The sequence below is a fragment of the Drosophila takahashii genome, chromosome X, assembly GCF_030179915.1.
Source record: "Drosophila takahashii strain IR98-3 E-12201 chromosome X, DtakHiC1v2, whole genome shotgun sequence".
NCBI classification, from domain to species: domain Eukaryota; kingdom Metazoa; phylum Arthropoda; class Insecta; order Diptera; family Drosophilidae; genus Drosophila; species Drosophila takahashii.
The window spans coordinates 4,434,567-4,458,475 of record NC_091683.1 but is presented as its reverse complement, the minus strand read 5'-3'; the positions used below and the strand labels follow the sequence as shown (position 1 = coordinate 4,458,475).

Sequence of the window (23,909 nt, the reverse complement as noted above, 5' to 3'; positions counted from 1 at the left end):
GTTTAAAATATTTTATCCATTTTTAAGCACTGTTTACCTAGTTATTTACATATCAAATATTTATTTTGCCGATTTTTAAATGCAAATACATTTGTAATCCGCATGGTTAGCTTTTTTATTTCTCATTAAATTTAAACCATATTTTATCTATTGACATGATCATTTCCTTTTGCGCTTTTCCCGGCTTTTCGGGTCTTTTGTTTGGCTCGATATTGCGTGCTGGTGGGGAAAAGCTTCCCACGCGACTGGCCACGCCCACCGATCAACATAGGGCATATTGCCAGATATCTGCATAAGTACTCCGATCTTTTTTCATACGCTTTAATACAACCAGCGTATTTCCGCGCCCAAAGACAATGGCACTCACGGAGATCCCGAGATACATAGATGGATCTCGGGGAAAACCACACACGAAGACGAAGAAGAGAGATGGCTAGTCGAAAAGTGAAAGAGAGGGGCAATTAAAAAGCCGCCGTCGAACAAGCAGGAAGATGAGAGGTCTTAATGGCCATGGCAAAAATGAAAAGAGCAGAAAAAAAAATACTGCCGCATCATTTGAAATTCATTAGTCTGAACGACGAGAAGGGGCGTGATGTGATATGGCCCTTGAATTGCTTCCTTTTTCGGTATGGTTTCTATATTTTCTGTTTCCAGTTTATTTTCTGTTTTTTTTTTCGTTTCTTTGTGGAAGGGCATAAATAAATCAACAGCCTCGCGTGCTCGTCAAAGAGAGGGCGACATCGTCAATCATGACAGCGAGATGTGTCAACAAACGTCAAACAACAGCCATGGCCACAACTCACTCGGGTTCAAAAAAAAGGGGAAACCCAGAGGAGAGAGCCCAGAACCTGGACCACAGCTTCATCAGCTGTCACAGGACATCGCGTCCAGGACCTCCGTCAGAGCCGAAAACTTTTGACTGATGATCCGGCGATGATTTGTCACAATTTCGGGGCATCAAATGTTGCGCCGAGTGGAATCATTTAATAATTCGTACTCCCCTTAAATATTTTCATAATTACAGAGTAATCTACGCTGAATATAACCTTCATTTATCCACTAAGCAAGGGTTATAAATTAGTTTTTTAACTCAAAATTTCGTAATTGTTTTGTTTTTTTAACTATGTATTTGAAAACTATTTTTTGCGATTAAATTTTTCCTATTTCAGATTCTTTTGAACAAGATTTTTAAGAGTTTTAATTATTACGTCTTTATCCACAACCTTTTAATAATATTAATGCACCTTGACTGCTTAAACATTTTATTCTTTGCTTAAATAAATGGTTACAAATAAGCCCATTAAATAAATCCCCTCAACACCTGTCCCCCGCCCGTCAGGTAGCAATAAAATGTAACTTTTTCCGCATAATATATTTCGAAATAAATATTATTGTAATATATGTGTGCAATATGTACAGTTTACACGTTCCTCCAGATAACAGGTGCCACTTTTCGCTTCGGATCCGTTTTCTTATCGCCACGGTTCGTGTTTCGTTCTATTGATATCCATCCGTCTGTGCTTTTCCGGCTGCATTTGCAGTGGAAAACTGGGAAAACTGCGCTCACAATGAAACGAATTTAATGCGTTTTATGCGTGCCGCTGAAAATGCTAATCAGACAAATTAAATGCCACGCAGACGCGACTCCCTTTTTCTTCAGGGTCCACTAAACGCCGGTTTGTTGTTGTGCACCTCGCACTCGCCCCATCCCGCTCCCTCCCACTATCGCCCTCTCACTCTCTCGCTCTGGCTTACAAGGCAAAGTAATGCAAATTACGATAAAGATTACACAGAGAGAATTTTAAAGTAAGTAAAGAAAATTTTCGCAATTTAAAATTTCGATTTTGCAGATAAATCTATAATAAGTATTTAAAAATCAAAAAATTTAAAAAAATAGGGAGAACCTAAAATATAAACAATAAATAATAATAATATTGAATGTAAAAATGGGAAAAATGCAAGAAATTAAATAAGATTTGACACAATTTTTCAAATATTTAACTAAATTTTACCCGCAATATTTTACCCTTTTCTTTCAGTGCAAAGGTGAGGGTTTGAGATTGGCTTTTGCATGACCAGCAAACCGTTTGTTTTGGCGCTGCTGTTTTGCTGCCTTGGTGTGTGAATTATTTTATGTACATTTGATTGCGAGCGTTTATGGCGGAAAACGGCAGAGAACCGCAAAACAAACTAAAACCGAAATGGGAAAATAAAAATAAAATAAAGCCAGTGCTTCTCATTTCTTTCCTTCATTTATTTGGCTTTTATTTTTTGTTTCCTTTTTTTTTGTATAATTTTTGGCAGCCACTAACACGAACTTTTGCTTCCGAATGCAGTCCCCTATTTTACTTTTTTCGTTTCCACATTTCCACATTTTCCCCCGTCCGTATTAATCATAATTATGCAAATTTGCGGCTAGGCGGGCTGGCCGTTGGTTTGTTTGCACAATTTTCCACCTTTTATAGTACAGTTAATTTTCGTGCTAGTTTTCCTCTTTCCTTTTCTGCTTTTGCACTTTTCCTGCCTCTTTCGGCAAAGAATTTCCCCACCCACCACTCACCGTCAACGTTCGGAAAACGTTTTTATGCAATTTATTCAAGTTGCGATTAGCGTCGTCTGCGATATTTGTTAGCTTAATTGCTTTGGCAGACGAGGAAAATTCGAGGGAGTCGCGGGAAAAACTCAAAGTGCGTGAAATGCGTTCGAAAAAAAAGGGGTAAGGTAAGGCAGTTTTTCCCTGGCGATGATAGACAAAATATCTGGGCTGTGCATTCCGAAAACGTGTGGAATGGTTTGTATATATGCCAGTGCCCATACAGCTAATGGACAGGCACGCGAACCACTCTCAACGAGTTTATTAGGTAAGTTGGGGAAACAAAATGAGTTGCCAGAAGGAAAGTAGGATACAAAAAAGATGGGACTACCAGGGTTTAAAAAAAAAGGTTTCATGTTGACCAACTAATTCCGAGAAATGTTTTTTAGATTATTATTAATATTATTATTATTATTATATTGTATTATGAGTATTATTATATTGTATTGTATTGTTTTATTGTTTTATTGTTTTTGCCCTTAATTCGACTGGCTTTCCTTTAAGTATCACCCATGCGATCTCTTCCTGATTCCACTCACTCCACTTTTCAAATTTTTTCCCCTGATTTTTCCGCTTTTCGCAGCTCTTGCCGCCCCCCGCCAAAACTGCTTCAAATTGCCTTAGTTAGCGGCTCGAAAAAAAATAACACAAGCAATAATAGCAAATAATAATTAACTAATTAAAAACCAAAAGGGGGGGAAGTGGGCGGCAGTAATGGCAAATTATGGACTGAGCTTTTCCCGGGCAAACAATGTGTGGCAATATTTTAGGAGGGAAAAACATTCGGCTGTGAAAAACCACAGTGGTTTTCACACAATTTGCAATGCGAACACGATGAACTCAGACTCCGGCGATTTCCCCCATATCCGTATCATTTGCTCGGAATTGAACTAAACTTATGAAAGTTAATTTATCTGATTTTCGCCTGAAATTAACTTAATTTTATCTAATATAGAAAAATGTATTTAAAAAGCTATTAATAAACTAAAAGCTAATACACAAAATAAGTAAAATAGCTCTAAATTTGCCCCTGGAGTCTGGCACTTAGTCGCACATTAATCATTCCTGCCCGAGGGGTCAAGAGGTCACCGAAAGGGAAATGGAAATGGAGATGGAGATTCCTTTGGCCACCTTCCTTCGCTGATTGATTGACTCATTGCACTTGGCCGCGGTTTGCCTAATGCGATTCCGTCATTAATCACCGGGGTCCAATACGGGAATTCCTATCGGCTGCAATCCGCCCTTAACCCACGACCACCTCCTTAACCCTCAACCCCCTGGAAAATGCAAAGCGCAACTAAACAGCGCTAAAGAGTACAAAGTTGAGTGCCTGTGAGCGTGTGTGTGTGGAAATTTGCACGCGGTCACGTTAAACGCTCGAAATTAAAAAGAAAAAAAAATAAACCCCAAAGCGTAGCTTAAATGACCTCCCACCACCCACAATTACCACCCCCTCGGCGGCCGTAACAATCCACTGACGTGACACCAAAAGGCCGAACCGTACTTAGGCTAACAACGCAGCGACAATCAACTCGGCCAACTCGGCCCTAAAATGCCTATTTTGTAGTGCAACAACAGCGCGAAAAGGCAACGCGAGTGCACTGAGCGAAATGGGGTGGAATGTCCTTGAAGGACGGAAAATTTAAGGGGAAAATGTAGTAGTTCATTTAAGCTAAGAAACTTTAATTTAACACTTTTAAAATTTTTTCATTCTTAAACTCGTTCTAAACAAAAGTATTAAATTATTATATCTTCACTTAAACAAATAAAAAATCTTGATTCAAATGTTTAGTTGTTAAAACCCCCTATTTTATACATTCTTATCTTCTTTTTATCTAGAAAATCATATTTCGTTCTTAAATAGAATAGATAAAATTACAAACTATCAGAATATTTTATTATGGAGGTACTTATGAGACCCAAGCTCCTATAAGCTATCAGTTACTAAGCTTTGATAATCCCAGAAATCTAAATTATATAAATAATTTTTGATTTAAAATATCCACTATATATACAATTTTTTCGATTTCGTTCAGTTTTAGTCCTTGCTAGGCATTCAGTATTTTTTACCGTTTTTGCCTGCAGACCCCTTTGAACAATTATGAAGCTTGCATGCTAACATTATAATTGATTGCCTAAGCTGGCGGGGAATGGGGATTTTGGGGGGTGGGGAAGGGAGACTTGACTGCCGAGGGTGCCTGGTAATTTGATTGCGCAATTTGCGCGCATTGTGTTGCATAGTTTTGGGCGCGCGAACTTGCCCCCAACCATTTTTTTTGGATTTTCCTTGGGAAAATCCTTTCGAACGCACGAAACAGAAAACAGGCAACGAACATGACATGCATTTATGTCACGTCACATGTGCAACACGAACACCCATACCAACACCCAGTGTGCTTGTGTGTGCAACAATTTTAATTGGCGACATTCCGCAATTTTATGACTTTTAAAATTCTACATATATTTCACATGCCCCGCACACATGCAACGTTGCCGCACTTCAATTGGCCTCCTCGAAGGACACCCCATATCCACTCTACACTCGAAGAAAAGGAGGGACATGCCTGACTGCCACTAATTCCCGCCTGTTTGCCCCGTTTGTTTGTGGTTGTTGTAATTAGCGCACTGCATTTCTTTGCCACTTTCGGCCATGGCAATTAAGCCTCAACTCCCAGTTCTTTGGCTCCTTTTTTTTTGGGGGGGGGGGGGGGGGGGTTAAGGTGTTCGGTGCTCGCTCTTCGTTGTTCGTTGCTCAGCAAATGAACAAAGGCTGGAACGGGAGGGAAAGCCCAAGAAACCGAATATGAAATTATGCAATTAAGCTGCGAGTCCGGCGGACTGGGGCGAATTCTCCACCCAGGCCAAGGACAAGTGGGCGTCAACCATTTCCATAGCTCGTAGGCCGAAAAGGGCTGTCAAAATATTTATAGATTTTAGAGGATATGACCTACAGTGATTTACCAAACTAATTTTAGAGCACAAACTTTATTATTTATGTGTAAAAGATCTGATAGATTTTTATAGATTAAATTCAGATATTTATAAAAAAAATCAGTATTTTAGCCATAATAATGGAAATAATGATCTAAATATGGTGTGTCTTACCTTGTTGAACTCGTTATTAAATTCCCAATCGATTGGCATTTAAACGGGAAAATTTTTAATTTTTGCCATTTTTAGCAAAAAATCATGATGGTACCCCTTACAAAAAAAGCGAAAATTGGGTCAAAATTTAGTTTTGTCAAATCAGTCGGGAAGTGCACTGATATTAATTATAAGGTCGTAAGCTGCACAAAACAGTGCGCCTTTTTGATTTGGGACCATTTTTGACCAAGTTACAGCCAAAAATCCATAATAAAAAATCAAATTTTTACCAAAAATCAAGGTCTTGATTTTTCACCCAAAAAAAGTAGTATTTACTGTTGGTATTTTGGCCATAAAAATGGAAATAATGATCCAAATATGGTGTGTCGTACCTTGTTGAACTCGTTATTAAATTCCCAATCGATTGGCATTTAAACCTGAAAATTTTTAATTTTTGCCATTTTTTGAAAAAATCATGATGGTACCCCTTACAAAAAAAGCGAAAATTGGGTCAAAATTTAATTTTGTCAAATCAGTCGGAAAGTGCACTGATATTAATTATAAGGTTGTAAGCTACACAAAACAGTGCGCCTTTTTGATTTGGGACCATTTTTGTCCAAGTTACAGCAAAAAATCTATGATAAAAAATCAAATTTTTACCAAAAATTAAGATTTTGATTTTCCACCACAAAAAAGAACAGTATTTTTGCCAGGACAACACAGCTTTAGAAAATGTTATGAGAATGAAACATTGAAAATTAGAACAAAATTTCAGCATTTTGGGCAGGCCGTTACAGCAAGTTAAGGTGTTTTTTTATCTGGCTGCTCTCACATTTATGGCCAATTGCCTTCCCATGGGTAGTTAATCCATCCAATATTTTCTGCTTTCGCCAGTTTATCGTCCTAAGCGGCTAAGCAGCGGGATGTCCGATGCATCTGCATCTGCATCTGAGTATCGGGAGGTGTATCTGGAGATCTGGAGTTTTGGGGATCGGTTTGGCTGGGGATTCGGGGTTCGGGGGCTCAGCGATAACCCTTTAGATCGCTGACAATGAGCGATCAGCAGCTGGCCCCGACTTCAACACCTTGCCCACTTTTATGGCCCATCATCGGGGCACTCGATCCGTATTCTTTCCACAATATTTCCCCACATTGTTGCCACGTCGGGCTGCCGTTTTTTATGGCCATCCAGACAGCCGGTGAAGATGCATTTTGCATTTCACTTTAATTCAAAACGACTTAATTTCTTTTTTCCGACTCGGCGAGTGGGAAACCGAAGAAGAGGTCTCAGTTCTTTGGGGCTCCCAGCAGCCTCTGTTGGTGCGAGAAATGCTTATAAATGCTCAATGGCGTGGCCGATTAATTGCACATAAAAGTTAACAACAATCAGCCGAGCGGCAACAATAACTATCGAACTGCAGTTGCCCCAACCACCTGGAAAAATGTGGGATCTCTAGGGATGGAACTGGATGATAAGTTTGTTTAAATATTGGGATTATTCGGAATTAAGAAATGGGAACTTTTATCTATCAATATAAGGAAAATCAAGAATTTTACGAAAATTCTTACTTGAATAATTTACATTTATGTTAGAGAGAATTGGGAATCTTCAGGAATAGAAATTTGGTTCTCTTTCTTTTTAGTTTAGTTCCTTAAGACCCCTTCGATCACGTTACCATCCCTACAGATCACACCTTCGGCATCGTCATATCGTTATCGTTTCCAACAGACAATGTTGCACTTTGTATGGCTTAGGCCACAAAAATACCCCTTCCCCCGGCATCTTTTCCTCTGGCTCGTTTTATGTGCACCAAATTGAGTCATAAAATACATTTTCACTTCGTCGCCAGTTTCGAGCCATCCGAATCCGACATTTAAGTGGTTGCATTTGGAAATGATGGCTCGAGCATATTTTTATGGCCCATGCAAATGTGGCAAATGTCGCCCGGTCCGTCGTTTAGCCAACTTGCTCGCCTAATTAAGAGGCCCATCCGCAGATAAGCGAAATATGCGAGAGGACCATTAGTTTATCAACAAATTGGGCAGGAAAATTTCAAAGATACGGCTACATGGTTGGAGTATTTCGTGGGGCATTTCAGTTTTGGCACGTGCTTAAGAAATTCTTAGTTAAAATATTGATTTAAATATTTTATTTAATCTAAATCAAAAATAAAAAAATATTCAATGGATGGTCAGAACTTTTGTTGAAGGTGCGATCTTCACTAGTTGTTTACCTCATTTGATTAATATTTATGTTGTATTCGGAAACTCACATTTAAGGTGTTCCATAAAATATAAATAAATAAATTACGACTGAAATACTTACTTAAAAATTATTCCATCACCCAACAGAAAATCGCAGGTCCTCGGAGAAACGTTTTTTATAGTCGCCCCTCTTAAAAGGGATTAACTTCCCCAATCCCGACCCCGTTCCCGTTTCCATTGAGATATCAAATCAAATCAAAGTGCGATCCCAGCGAGGTGTTGATTAGTCGGTCGGGCTAAGCTGAGCCATAAAAAGTGAATAAATCCCGAAACCAAATGGGCAGGTGCCAAAAGGGGGATGGCCGATGATCGAAGCCCCGATCCTTTCGAGAGCCTAAGCTGATCCTCATCGAAAATCAAACCTCCAATGGATTTATAGGTGCCGCAGGCAGTAAAAATTTAAATAGCATCCATTTAGTGGGGGACCCAAACGACATCAATTTTTTAAAACGAGCGCCGCCTCGGAAACGAATTTGGAATTGGAATTGGAATCAGGGTTTATGTTTATCCTGCAGTTGTTGTTGTTGTTGTTGTTGCTCTTGTAGCTGGCATGCTGACTGATCTGGAGCAGCGATAAATCGTGGGTCTTCAGGGGGTTAAGGGGTTTAAGGGGCAGGAGAACACCTTTGTTGGCCACGTTGTTGACAAATCAGTTGGCAACAACGTTGGCCATCGACGGCACACGCGACCAACAAAAACAAGAGACCAAATAATATAAAACAAGGCAAATAAACTAAAAACAAGTTGGAAAAGTGGGGAAACGAAGGCTTTGCTACCCTTTCTTTTAAATAATTAAAAACTAGAAAATATTATAAAAGTATTTATTTATATTGGAACATAATAATAATTATAAATTTGCTAATAACTTTCCTTAATACTACATTTTTTTAAATCACCACATAATTATTTAGGAAGAGTTAAAAAATTTAGATTTCTTTCAGAAATAATAATAACTAAAAACATTAATAATTATGATTCAACCAATTTTTAATACACAATTTTTTTTTCAAACTAAGCATACTATTATTTACGATGAGATTTAAGAAAAATAGATTTTAGAGATAGAAAGAAAAAGAAGATTTTTGCTCCAAATTAAATTTCAATAACCCCAGAGAAAAGTGTATCAGGGAATCAAAAGAAATAAACCGAGGCAAGTCAGAGCCTCGATCTTCGGGCAGAGGCCTTGTTTCGGTTTCGGGGACCGATGATATTCGAGGCCCGGTCCAGCGAGAGAACCTTTGTCACCTCCGGGGTCCGAACCCATTTACCCCCACGTTGCAAGATCGCTGGGCCGCCGGATCTGGATCTGGATCGCCTCGGCGAGGGCAGCACATTAAAAGTAAATTAACTTATCAGCGACAACGATCAGTTATTTTATTACGTTTGTCCACGCAGTAACACGAACATTATAATATCAAAGATGCCGATTAAGATTCCGCAGGCCCCGCAGATCAGAAATGGGAATGGAAATGGACGTACTTTGGGATCAGCCTGGACAGGAGGTGTGCTTTGTAGAGGTGCATGTGGGATGTATGTATGTGCTATATTTTTAATTTGCAAACGAGATGATTTCGGGGCACCAGAAATATAAAGATCTTGCTTAGAAACTATTTCTTTTATTTAACCTCTAATCTGTGTCGTTAAGCATAGGTTTTCTTACAAATTTCCTGCGGATATTTGCAGAGCAAACAGAGTTGCCCAGCGAATAGATATTATGCCAATTAAGGCGACTTTCAGATCGAAAGCCAGATAGATGGATGGGCAGATAGGCGAGCGATAGAAGGCTGCACATGGACAACTGTTAAGCAGTTCGCCGAAGAGACCGGAAAAACGCTGCCAACTGTCCAACTGCGCTGGCAACTGTCCAGCAATCGAGGGGCAAAGGGGGTGTGGCACTGGGACAACTGCGCATTGCGGTTTCTGCATTCGTACATTTCTTTTTCATAATTTCTCGCAGCTCCACTGAAAAATTAAAATGAATAATAAAATATACCCGAAAATCGATTCAATAATATTTTAAAGAATGATCAAAAATAAAATAGTATCTGTATTTACTTTAAAAATATTTAATAACAATATTTTAAATAATAATCAAAAATAAAATTTCTATATTTATTTATTTGTATTTATTTAAAATAAATGTTAATCCATTCATCCAAAACAAAATTTAATATTTCCTATATGCACCATACATTTAGTATTTTAATTTTAAATACCTGTAAATTGGATCAATAATAATTTTATTAGTAATAAAATATAAAATATTTTTTTAGAATCCTAAACTTTTTAGCAGGATATTCCCCAAGTTTCCCATGTTTAATTTACATTTTTTTTCTCAGTGTCGCCATTGCTGCTCGAGTGCAATTATTTTAAGCATTCAATTGGCATTGGCAGTTCGAACTCGGACTCGAATCGACCGCAAACCGCAGGATATGCGACTGGGCTGGCAATTATATGCATTTAAGTGCAATAACCGTCATCAGGACGAAGGATGAAGGACTCTCGCCTGACTTTTCCTCGCATTTGATGCTCCGCCAGACGCTAATTATTTTAATGCGCTCCGCAATTGAAGCGCGCGCTTCAGTCCGCTTCCCCCGCCCCCTTTTTATGGGCGCCCTAATTTCCCCGCCACTAATGACCTTCGCAGGTCACCTGACCTTTTCGTAGTTCCCCGTTCCCCGTTCCCCGCTCTCCGCTCTTCGACCGGAATCAATATCAATCAAACGGAAACCGCCGCTCCCGACAAATTGTACTCGCATTCGTTCATCCCGCTCCCTTCCTTCCTGCAATTAGAACTTGGCCAACATGTGGCGAAGGAAACCGAAAAGGTGACCCTAACCGGGCTATTGGCGTGAAATTTTAATTGCCATCTTGTTGTCTGGGAGCGTGGAATCGAGCAAGGAGACGCCTTCGAAAATTATCTACGTTTCTCAACACAAAAATCGAACACTTGACTGTAGTGCCAATAACTAGAACAGACAAATTATTAAAATATTCTAAAAATTAAATATTAACGAGAGGACGAGAGTTTTGTAAAATTAGTAAGGTAAATATTTTATTCATCACAGATATATAAATATAGATATTTATGCAGGGATCTTTCAACAGAATCTTTTGAAGTTCTTTTTATTATTTTTTCAGAAGACCATTTTTTTCATATTTATAAAATAATTTTTTAAATACGAAGGAACTTTCTTAATTTCTTATTTCATTTCAAGAGGTAACAATATTTTTTAAATTGTATTAAATCATGGCGTAACAATTTTAACCAGTTTTAGATGAACATTGTTAAACATTTTTATTATACGATTAAATATGTAAGCTTATGAAATTGTAATTTTTCCGATTTTTTATATTTGAAATTTTTAACTATGGAAATAAGCTTTTTCTGGATTTTAGTTTTAGAAGATTTTTTCGTTGAAATGTAAGGTTTTCTGAATTTTTTCTGTTGCATTTTCCGAAGACCCTTTTCTCTGGTAATATTCGAAGTTCCGAATACCCCTATCTCCATCCACCCTACAGGTCCACCGATTTCCCAGTAGCGCCATTTTGGGGCCCTTTCAAGGCCCCCGAAGAGCCGTCATTTGACCGACATTTGGTGCTATAAAAACCCGGGGAGAGACTATGTATATTTCACCACACAATCGTGGTGGATTCTCTAAATAGTCGGCAACATGGCGCTGCGTGCAAGCGGGACGCCGGATGAGATGGCAATAGGCGAGGAGCGAGACACAGCTGGCCGTCCTTTTCTGGCCCATGGGGTTAAATGAACCCAACCACCGCCTATGACAAAGTGGCAAATTTGTTGCCCGCCGCCGCTGCCTCGGCCGCAGTCGCTGCTAAGCAGAGCAGAGGCGTCGGCAGCGGCGGCTCGGGCAGGTGCGTTTCATAAACGCTCAGTCTCGTTTTGGCAGCCAAGCCGCTAACGACGTCGCTGGGTGAAAAGTTTAGTTAAAAGTCCAAATAATAAGAAAACTCAAGAACTCCCTACAAACAAAGAGATAGAAACTTTAGTGAATAATTGTGAATTTTTTTAGTGAAGTGTTGCAAAATATTCGATAATAAAAAAAGGGAACTAGATATATTTGAAATCCTAAACCCTATGAAAGACTCGATGAGCATACTCACCCAAACGCCCAGCGAGCCAAACGCAGCGCATAGCCAGCTGCACCACCACTTGAGTACGCTGCAGCAGCACCACCACTACGGCCTACAGCCACCGCCGGTGGTTGGTATTCATAGTCATCATATCCAAGGCGGCACCTCCACCATGTCCTCCTCCGGCGGCGGCGGCAGCACCACCAAACCCAATCGATCCCGCTTCATGATCAACGACATTCTGGCGGGCAGTGCAGCCGCTGCCTTCTACAAGCAGCAGCAGCAGCACCACCATCAGCAGTTGCACCACCACCACCACCACAACAACAACAACAACGGCAATAATTCGGGATCCAGTGGCGGCAGCAGTCCCGCTCACAACAACAACAATAACAACACTAATGGGGAGAACTTTGAGGCACCCATTGCGAACTTGCCGCCTGCCCACCTGCACCACCCACAGCCACATCCGCATCCGCATCCGCACTCCGCACTGATGCATCCGCATGGCAAGCTGGCCGGCCACTTTCCACCCACCGCCGGCGGCAATGGGTTAAACGTGGCCCAATATGCGGCGGCCATGCAGCAGCATTATGCCGCTGCTGCTGCCGCGGCTGCTGCAAGAAATAGCGCAGCTGCTGCCGCCGCCGCTGCCGCTGCGGCTGCCGTGGGAGCAGGAGGCGGGGGAGGAGGACCCCCAGTGGGTGGTGGCGGTGGAGAGGTGGCGCCACCGAAGGCCGGCGACCTGGACGACAGCAGCGATTATCACGAGGAGAACGAGGACTGCGACAGCGACGAGGCGGGAGGCAGCGGCCACATGGACGATCACAGCGTTTGTAGCAATGGTGAGGTGAGCCTCTGTACTATGCGGGGGGAAGGGGGAGGGGTGTCAGTCGTCCTAGAAAAAAAGAAAAATAATTAATCCAGTTCAGTGACATTTTTTGGAAATAGTGCATTCATATGAAAAAAGCTTTCTGAATGAAATTCCTAATTAAAGTTTTGAAAGATATATGTCCTGTTACTCATACCTTATTTTATATAAAATGGTATAAAGATCTTTAGCCTGCCAAACATAGGTGACAAGCATGAAAGGCCCTTGGCATAAAGTTTACCTAATCAAAGCACTAGCAATATTAATATTAAATATTAATTTATGCGCGATTCGTTAGTTATTATTTTAAAATTTGTAAGCTTTTTATAACTTTGCGTCAAAATCATTTAATTTTTAGATATTTCCATTTGGTAAGAGTTCATAAATAATAAATAATCTTGTAAATTAGTTAATATAATTAAATTTTCGGAGATTTTTTATTAGCTAAATAGTTTATATTTCTAAAACTGAAAAAAAGGCCCCTTGACTTTCTGATATTTTATCTTTACAACTAACCCGATTTGTATGCATAGAAAATAAAATCATATTTTGGGGAATAATTAAAATAATTTGTGAGCTTTTAAAACCTTAAGTCAAAAAGGAAGTTAATTAAAGACTTTTTTTAATTGATTAAAAAGACCAAATGGAAAACCTCCGGCGTATACATAATATTATTAAATATCGTATTTTTTCTACAATTATGCCTCAGACAGCTGCAAAGTAAAATAACTAGAATTCTCGTTTAATGTTTGCGTTGTGAAACGCATTTCCCCATAGCCAATTGAGAGACTAATTGAATTAAGTCGAAAAGTAAGCAAGTCCGTTGTGCTGCAGTCAAGTTCGTTGCCTAAGTCTTTTGTTTTGGAGCGTGCGCGCCGCCTGAAAATGGAAAATGGGGGAGAAGCGGAAAGGAGGAAGGGGAAGGGGGCGGCGGCGGCGGCGTTGGCGGCCCTCGTCGATGTCGCTTTGCAAAACAAACTGTAAAAATTATTGCATGACCATTTTACATTCTCGTTCTTGTTGTTGCTTCTATTTGTTGTGGTTTTAGTTGTAATAAAAAAAATGCATTTTCACGCTTTGTTTGCGTCATTGCGAAGCTGCCTCTCCTCCCCTCGAAAACTTGGGGGCATGCACCTGCGGGACTGCGAGTTATTATGGCAGAATGGGGGGCGTGGCACTACAGGGGGCGGCGGGAAGAAGAAGAAGAGGAGCTGCAGCAGCAGCAACAAAATGCAGTTTAAAAACTGCCGCAGCCGCAGAAAAAATCTCAAATAATTACACACATCTCTCTTTCTCTCTCTCTCTCACGCACCTCGCAATCATTTAATTGTGGAAATTGTTATAAAAATGCATTTAACCCCCTTTAATAGACGCCCCATGGCAATGGCAGTCGTCGGGTAACAAAAACAAAATACAAAATACGAAAAAAAAAGTTGCACTCAGTTTGCTCTGTTCATCTCATCACCACTCGGTTCTCCGCTTTTGACCAGCTTTTCTCCAGCTCCATCTGGGCCCTGTTTTGTGGCATTTATTGCCGCAATTTCCTGTTGCCAATTGCACTTTTATAAACGGTAGTCGCGTCGGCCAGCTCCCTTGGGATGAGTTGATAGCCCGGGGGCAGGGAAGGCGGCAATCCGTCAATTCATCGGAATTTCGCAATTGCCATGAACTTCAGTTGTTTAGTTGTTCAGTTGCCGAAGAAAAAAGAAACGATTATCGACCACTAGAATTTTATTTAACAATTTCCAAAGGAATCCTAAAAGAAAAAAAATGAATTTTAAAATGGTTCTTTTGGTACAAACCATTTCCAAATTTTATGTGTCATTTATTTATTGGTTTTTAGTATTGCCTTTTCTTTTTCTTTAATGTTCCACAAATTATCGCCCGCAAATCGATAATTCACAATGTCGGCGCCAACATTCGTGAGTAATTTTCTTTAATTGAAAATTAATTTTATTCAATTGCGGCATTATCGCTCATTTATCGCCGCCATTAATCATTTATCGTTTTCGTTATATATGGTAAACAACTTTCCCCTTGGCGGCAATATAAGCTCTTGATTAACGATGATAAATAGAAATAATTAACATTGTATTTTTATTTGTTTCATATTTCAAAGTTCAGATTAATTTGCAGTGGAAAAAATTACCATTTTAGGCCTAGTACTCACTTCAATCGAAAAGCCTACGAAATGTATATCTCCATACAAAATTTTGATCACGAAATTTTCCGGCTGTCATTTTTGTATAGAAATTTTCGTTTCGTTGCCTTTTTGATTGAAGTGAGTACTAGGCTTTATTTGGTAGCTAAAATATTTTGTTTAATTTGTTTAATACCAATTCTTGTTAATGAATTTTCAGAATTATTTACTTATTTATTTCTGTTAGCAATCGCCACTTCCCTGTTTTTATTTATTCCTAAGCACATTCACCTCCACTTTGCAGACACTTGGCAAATTTTCGCTTTAAATAATTTAACGCTTGAGAGTCTAGCCAACCCCCTATCCCCTTGACCCCCTGCTGACCATGGCCCAAAAACGGGCTCTCGCTTATCGAGTAACCACAATCGGTTGAATTTACATACATTTTATGTACTAAATGGCTGGCCAGAAAAGGTGGAAAATCGGCCTTCTCTGGCCAAAGAACACTTCTTGCCCAAAACGGGGTGAGTTGGCTATCTCTCGTGCGGCTTTTTGTGGCAAGTTTAGACATTTTGCCATACGTTTTTATTACACTTACACACACGAACCGCTTTGCGAGCGGAAGCGGCAATTGCGTGGCCATAAACGAGCCTCTAACTGTTACTGCAACTGTTTTAATAGATTACATTGGGATCTGAATCGAATTAGCCAGACTTGATGAGCCTTGAAAAAAATCTGTTAAACTTAAACTAAATAATAATACTTTATGCCAGTTTTAAATAAAAATACATTTTCGATATTAAAATAGATTTTATAGTTTACTTTTATAACATAAGCATAGGACAAAAATCCTGTAGAGAACTATTTTAATTGGAGAAAGATTAAAATGATGAGGAAATATTTCTAAAACCCCCCTTCCCATCTTCCTTCTTCCAGGCGGCAAGGACGACGACGGCAACAGTGTGAAGAGCGGCTCTGCCAGCGACATCAGCGGTCTGAGCAAGAAGCAGCGGAAGGCCCGCACCGCCTTCACCGACCACCAACTGCAGACGCTGGAGAAGTCCTTCGAGCGGCAGAAGTACCTCAGCGTCCAGGAGCGACAGGAGCTGGCCCACAAGCTGGACCTCAGCGACTGCCAGGTGAAGACCTGGTACCAGAATCGCAGGTACAACAATGCTTTCCACCTCAAAGATTTAGTTAAAGATCATTATTAAAATGTTTGTATACTCGTACATTATTATCATTATTAAAATGTATACAAACATTTTAATAAACTTTGGTTATTTGATTAATATTTATTTTAAAATTTTGTAAACTCTTCTTAAATATATCATCATTTACAAAATAGTTAATCATATTATCCTAATAAAATTCTCTTACAAAATATTTGCATACATTTCTCTTGCAAATTTAAATTTAATTAGCCAACGTTTTTTATAAAAATAAATTCAAATAAATCATTAATTTTATTTAATAGTTATTTTTAAGATTTTTAAAAATCCCAGATAAATTTTTTATACCTTTTTTCCTGTGCTTTTCCTTTGCAGAACCAAGTGGAAGCGTCAAACGGCCGTGGGTCTGGAACTTTTGGCCGAGGCCGGCAACTTTGCGGCCTTCCAGCGGCTGTACGGCGGTTCGCCCTATTTGGGGGCGTGGCCGTACGCGGCAGCCGCTGGAGCCGCCCACGGATCGGCGCCGCACACTAACATCGACATCTACTACCGCCAAGCGGCCGCCGCAGCCGCCATGCAGAAGCCACTGCCCTACAACCTGTACGCCGGCGTACCGTCCGTGGGCGTGGGCGTGGGAGTGGGCGGGGTGGGTCCGGCTCCGTTCTCCCACCTGTCCGCCTCCAGTTCGCTGTCCTCGCTGAGCAGCTACTATCAGAGTGCCGCCGCCGCAGCGGCAGCTGGACAACCGGGAGGGGCGCATCCGCTGCCGGTTCCCGTAGCGCCGCCTTCTTCGGTGGGCGGAGGAGGAGGAGGAGGATCGCCGCCCAAGCCCATTTCCATTCCCGCCTCCGTCTCCCCACCGCCAAGGCCGCCGTCGACGCCCAGTCCCACGCTGAATCCGGGAAGTCCGCCCGGTCGATCCGTAGACAGCTGTTCGCAGTCGGACGACGAGGATCAGATCCAGATCCAGGTGTGAGCGGCTGAAAAGGAGTGCGTGCCGCCTGAAAAACGTGATTTTCTTGGGGTATAGACCACATTGTATCTTAGATCTTATACTTATCAAAGATGAAGAGAGGGAAGTTTTGTTTTTGAATTTAGCCGGCTACATATCATGTTTTTGTGCTTTTTCCTGCTTACTTGCTTTCAATTGCTCCAAAAAATATTACACATTTATATATTATTATTATTATCAATTTTAATTGAATACCATATCACCCACTCCTTTCTATGGTTCAAATTTGAGTACAAAAAAATATTTCGTTTAAATTAAATGGAAATATATTTCATGGCATTTATAAATTTAAGAGCAAAAACACAAAAGGTTCTGTTAGGTCATAAAAGGTAGCACAAAAATGTTCAGTATTTAAAACGAAACCATTAATATACTTGACAAAAAAAATATCCCCAAGAATTTGCGTTTTTTAGCCCGCGCATTTGCCCCGCTTGTCTGTGTGTGTGTGTGCCTGTGTGTGTATATAATCATATATCTCTGTGTGTGCTTGCTTAATTTATTTGATTTGCTTTTAGTAACTTATTGAAAATGTTTTCTACACCTTTTTTTTATTAGCATACTATAGTGGCATTAAATTAAGCAAATATTTATTTGAATGTTGTAAAAACTAGTAGCCAAAAAAGCAAAATAATTTTGTATAGTTAAGCCTAACCACGAAATGTATTATCGAATAAACCATTTTTTTTTGCTAGCCTAGAACCATAAACGTTGTAAATGTAAAATGTAAAGTATATTTAACCGCATATTTTTTTGTCTAAATAAAAGGTAATAATACAATCGTTCTGTTGGATTTTAAGCGAGTGGGTTGAAGGGGGGAGGTGGGTTGTGGAGGGTGGACGTGTCCCGGGCAATTAAAATAATGACCAACAGAAACAATTTACAAACGATGTGAAGGTGATGGCGATGGCGATGGCGATGGCGAGGGGATATATATATCGCATACGACGACGTGCGAGCCAACCCCTAATGATAATAATTGCATGCAAAATGCATTTAACCGCAATTAGTGCATTTATTAGGCCAAAAGTTGATATATTGAATAACTGCCACCGTTGGCCACCAGTTGGCCGAAAAGCGGGGGGAATTCGCCGAGCGGCTATGGTCATGTTCGGCATTGCGTGCTCGCATGCAAGCCAGTGCTGCAGGCTCAGTCCCAGTCCCAGCGAAAGCAAACGATCCTTGAAGTCCAGGAAGTCCAAGGACCAAGTGTACATACGTTTACAGGGACCGAACCCACCAGCTGACTGAGTCCAAGGGGCTCCCCGCTATCCCAGATGGATTTCAAGGTGGCAAAGTTCTAGAATATAGATCTCATTAACCTTAAAAAATGCCTAAGATTTTTTGAACTAAATAAAATCACATTTAAATTTTAGTACTCATTTTTTCTTGATTAGTTTTCTGTTCAAAAACATTATAAGGAGTACAAGATATTGCCAAACTTCTGACGATTTTTCTTATAAAAATTAAAAACAAATATAGGTTGAAGGTAAAAATTAAGGAAAGGTGTATGACAATTATGTTTACTACATTTTGTGTGTATAAAACACAATTTAAGACAATTTAGTAATGAAATAATATTTACCAAAAAATTTTAAAGTTTTTTTACATTTCTCAAAAATTAAAAAATAATAAAAGAGACATAAATGTAAATATATTCTTCAAGTAAGTATAACTATTTGTTTTATTTCTATAATGTTGTTCTCGGCTACAAAGTTTGGGCCACCCTTCGTAGTAGGCCTTCCCAGGGTGGACCTTTTATCTACCCCATTTTGAGAACTCTTCTGCTCTGCGTTTTTGCTTTTGGCAGCACGCGTGTTCTGGGTTTTCGCCCCGCAGTTTCGAGTTTCTCCTGTTCTCCTGCTTGTGTTTCTGCCTGTGTTTTTGCGCCTTCATCGACAAATTGGCCGCAATGTTCAAATTGCCGTTGGCCTAAAACAAAAGAAACGCTTGGCAGGACAATGAAATGACAACAAAGGCAAAAACAAGAACACGTCGGTGGCCAGCGGGCAACCGTTCATTAAAGGCAAATGACACAAGACAGAAACTGCACGTACCGCTCGCTCCGTCTCTTTCCATCCGCTATCGCCGTCCCACTCAATTAAACACGACCGTTGTTTCAGTTCTTAGCCTATTCGGATCTTTGCTAATTATGGGCAGCAATTAAAATTAAAAACACTTTGAGAGCCATTGGAAAAGTGACACAATAATTATATTCAAAAAATAAATATTGGAAATAATGTAATCTAAATATTATCATATAAAATCCCATTCAGATCAACTTCTGGGAATTCCCTTTTTTAATTCGCCATCTTTTCGCCTATAAATTTCGTGAGTAAACACGAAATTGGCTGCGGATTCATGTATAAATTAAAGACACATCATCAGGCGTTTGATATGCAAACTCATGGAATCCAAAGAGCTGGAAGTCAGCCATTGGGGAATTGAGGATTGGTGGAGGAGTCGACCCCGGACGCATTTATGAAATGAAGCAGAAATATTGCCTGCTTACTGTGCTGTAACCAATTTGCATGGAAATCAGGCGCCGACTGTCAAAGTACCTGCCACACATGGCATCCGCCATCCTCGCATCCTCGTAGCCTCGCATCCTCGCTGCGTCCACAGACATCCAATTAGCCGCACATTTTTGTGGGTGGACCAAAATCACCAGCATCATCGTCCTCATCCGCAGCCACCACAATTCGCTTAAGCAGCCAATCAGCACAGCAGGGTGGATAAATCAGAAAGGAGGAGATATCATGAAGCTGGGATTTATAGCAAGGATTTCTATAAAACATCTTTGAGATGTGTGACTTTATATATGCTGCTCCTTCTGCTTGTAAAATTTAATAATAAACCATTATTATTACTTTAGAAAGAAAACTGAATAAAAAAATTAAATTTTTTCTATTTTTGGCAAGAAATTATGATTATTTTACAGAATTTGGGACCGAAACAATGCCAAAAATGGTCCAAATATGGTGTGTCCTACCTTGTTGAACTCGTTATTTAATTCCCAATCGATTGGCATTTCAACCTGGAAATTTTTAATTTTTGCCATTTTTCGAAAAAATTATGATGGTACCCCTTACAAAAAAAGCGAAAATTGGGTCAAAATTTAATTTTGTCAAATCAGTCGGAAAGTGCACTGATATTAATTGTAAGCTAGTAAGCTGCACAAAACAGTACGCCTTTTTGATTTGGGACCATTTTTGACCAAGTTACAGCCAAAAACCCATAAAAAAAAATCAAATTTTTACCAAAAATCAAGGTCTTGATTTTTCACCTAAAAAAAGTAGTATTTACTGTTAGTATTTTGGTCATAAAAATGGAAATAATGATCCAAATATGGTGTGTCGTACCTTGTTGAACTCGTTATGAAATTCCCAATCGATTGGCATTTAAACCTGAAAACTTTTAATTTTTGCCATTTTTCGAAAAAAATAAAAAAAGCGAAAATTGGGTCAAAAATGAATTTTGTCAAATCGGTCGCAAAGTGCACTGATATTAATTGTAAGGTCGTAATCTCCACAAAACAGTGCGCCTTTTTGATTTGGGACAATTTTTGACCAAGTTACAGCAAAAAAACTAAAAAAATAAATCAAATTTTTACCAAAAATCGAGATTCTATTTTTCCACCCCAAAAAAGAAAGTATTTTAGCCAGAAGAATGGAAATAATTGTCCAAATATAGAAAGTCATACCTTTTAGAGCTCTTAAATAAATACGCAATAGATTGGCATTTCAACCTGAACATTTTTAATTTTTGCCATTTATCGCAAACAATTAAATCAAATTATCAAAAATTGGTGAAAAATTAAATTTTCCACCCCATTGTTGTATTGATTTTGTATAATTTTTTGGCCAAACATCTCGCTCCACTCAGCCTTATTTCCTCCGAAACTCTAAAAAGCGCAGGATAAACACAGGGCTAAAAATCGGGGCTGGACGAGCGGACCGGAAGAACGCCCACGATTCGCGGATTTTCCCCCTAAAATTGCGAACGGATGTGGCCAGCCACTCCACCCACTCTACCCACAACCCACTCATCTGCACTTTCCACCTGCAATTTTCGTTCAGCGAAATGTGTAATTTACAAATAAAAGGGAAAACGAAATTAAAAGTTTATGCTCGCGGGGATGGGAAATCAACTTTGTTTGCATTTAATTTGCACTCTTGTTTTTTACCTTTGATTCTTTTTCTCTTTTTTTGTATTTTCATTTTTTTCCCCACTTTTTATTTGATTTCAGTGCGAGTGACACTGAACATATGGCATTAATAAGTGGCTTGTTTTTACTGCTTATTTAATTTAATTCTGATTTCCCGATTCCGATCCCGATTCTTGTAACAAATGGTTTCGGGCGAGTTAATCTCCGTTCTGTATAATTTGTCACATTTTGCCATTGCCGCATTAACTATTTACCCTCGCCCACCCCGATTTATATATAGCCACATATATAGATTGCATTTTAAATAATCATTTGACAGGGAACGGAAATTGCGCTTAATTGCCAGCAAGTTGGGTTTTTCATTTGATTTTTACCCTGTTTTATATGTCGCTCCTCGCTTCTTTTTTTCTACCTGCAACTCGTGTTCAGATAATTGCGCTTAAATAAATATTTGCCTGATAATTGCAAAATGTTTGTTATTCTCTGCACTGTCGCAATCGCTTTGTTGGGATAATTGAACTTGCTCATGGATTTGACACAACGCAGAGAAAGCAAAAACCCGCTAATTAATGCTGTAAATCTGTAGATTGCAATTGCCCTTTTTCGCTTGTTCTTGTCTTAACAATATTTTAAGATCAATTCTATGTTATAGTTAATTTTAAGATCAATATTTTATTACTTTTTATATTTTTATCAAAATGGAGAAAGCGAAAACCTGCAAATTTATTCTATAAATCCAGATTGTAATTGCCTTTTACGCTTTCTTTGGCTTATCAACATTTTAAGAATATTTTTTATTATTAATTTTATTTTTTTCACCTTTTTTTTTAGTTTATCAAATCAGGGTATTTTCTAGTTCGGCTTTTCGCAAATTCAACTCGTTTTGCGAAGCGCAGGAACGCCTAAAAGGCGGCATGCAAAAATTTCACGTGTTTGTTTTCGCTCCCTCGGCGTTCGCCTCTTCTGCCGGCGATTATATTCAATAATTGTGTGCATTTAGATAAGTTACAAGCCTCGAGGGCCGCAGACAACCGGGCCAGCCACTCTGGGCCACTCTGGGCCACTTTCCCGGGCTTTCGGGCCGTTGCCTGGCCAAATGGAGGCCAGTCACGCTATCCAAAATGCAACTTCGCCTGGGAGCCGCGCGGTTAGGCAGTGTGTAGGTGTTGAAAGCCGCTGCAGGCCAGGGAATCCGGGGAATACTGGTGATCCAGGGGGAACAGGGGCCACACGGGGAATCGCCTGGCAAATTGGTCTGCGCAGAAATGTGTCGGAAGTCTTTAGTAAAAGTTAAATAGAAAGCATATGGGAGATTTATATGCCCTCGCCGGCTGTAGTTATGCAAATTATTCGGCCAGGGGCCTCTACAGATGCTTAAAGACATTGCAATTTCATCGAATTTAATGGTTAAAATGGATCAGAGGTAAAAAAAAAATATTTATTACAATGCAATCTATAGATCTGTTCATAAACAAATTCTATGCTAAATATTGTCATCGAATTTAATAAAAAAAGTATTTTCTGATAATTTGCAATCCTTAAAATTAAACTATTAAATATATTATTATTAAATTAAATTTTTTTCATATTTTAACAAATAGTTCCAAAATGTAAATCAAAGTTTTCTAATTATAATTTTATGATAATTATTGTCTATTTATATTCTCTGGGTGCAAATTAAATCACTTTGAGCTTGAAATAAAATGTCCAGAATGAATATTAACATAATCTGTGACAAATACTAGCCATTTATCTTTTCGGTGGCAAATTGAATGGGTTTCCGAAGGAGGTGTAACCTCCGCTTGTCCTCGGGTCCTCGTGAGACCATAAATCTCGCTTACTTCCGGTGGCTTGCATTCCTAATGGCTTCTTCCTTGGGCCGCTCTAAACTGCACATCCTTGGGCCCAAAGTGCAGTGGGTGGGATGAATCTAACCCCCCCACCCCTCCACGATTTTCCGCGGACTGTCATCGTCTTTTTGTCCAAGCCGCAGTTGCAGCCGTTGCCTTGATTTATGTGCATTATCCTGGCCACGTGTGCGCACAAATTGATCCTTTATGAGCATTTTGCGGTTAATAATGCAGCGGCACGTGCCGAAAATGCCGAGAGCGTTAAGTGTAAATGATAAGCTCGTCCTTGAGTGGGCGGATAGAGGGGGAGAGTGCTCCTTTCTTGGGGTTAAGTGTTAGTTTGTTTTCCGAGTGACTCGACTCCCCGAGTGCTTGACATGCGACACCTTTTGTGCTGTTCTGTTCCTCTTAGTTTTCCCATCCTCTTCTCGATTTTAAAGCGCTTAGTGCCCGGGATGATAAGTCCCAAATGCCACTTCACACTTAATTTGCTCATAATGCCCAGCGTAATCCCTTGACTGCTCAATGCCCCGCAGGACAACCCCTGCTAATATCCTGCCAATTACGCTGGCAACAACAATATTTTCCCTGCCATTTTCCACCACCACCACTATGAATCACTTCGAATCACCACCGAAAAACGTAGTAGCTGAGTTTTA

General features: G+C 39.7%; 1 protein-coding gene across 2 annotated transcripts; it reads left to right on the top strand.

Annotated features, from left to right (window-relative positions):
• Positions 1-11,860: 11,860 nt before the first annotated feature.
• B-H1 (homeobox protein BarH1) lies at positions 11,861-17,988 on the top strand. 2 transcript variants are annotated; one of them, XM_017157525.3, is made up of 3 exons: positions 11,861-12,885; positions 15,988-16,216; positions 16,599-17,988. In XM_017157525.3, the coding sequence occupies exons 1-3, from the start codon at positions 12,045-12,047 to the stop codon at positions 17,197-17,199; spliced, it is 1,671 nt and encodes a 556-aa protein (XP_017013014.2). In that variant the 5' UTR covers positions 11,861-12,044; the 3' UTR covers positions 17,200-17,988. The 2 variants fall into 2 exon arrangements, with proteins under 2 accessions (XP_017013014.2, XP_017013015.2); XM_017157526.3 differs by lacking the exon at positions 16,599-17,988 and having other exon boundaries at positions 11,861-12,890; positions 15,988-16,158.
• Positions 17,989-23,909: the final 5,921 nt, after the last annotated feature.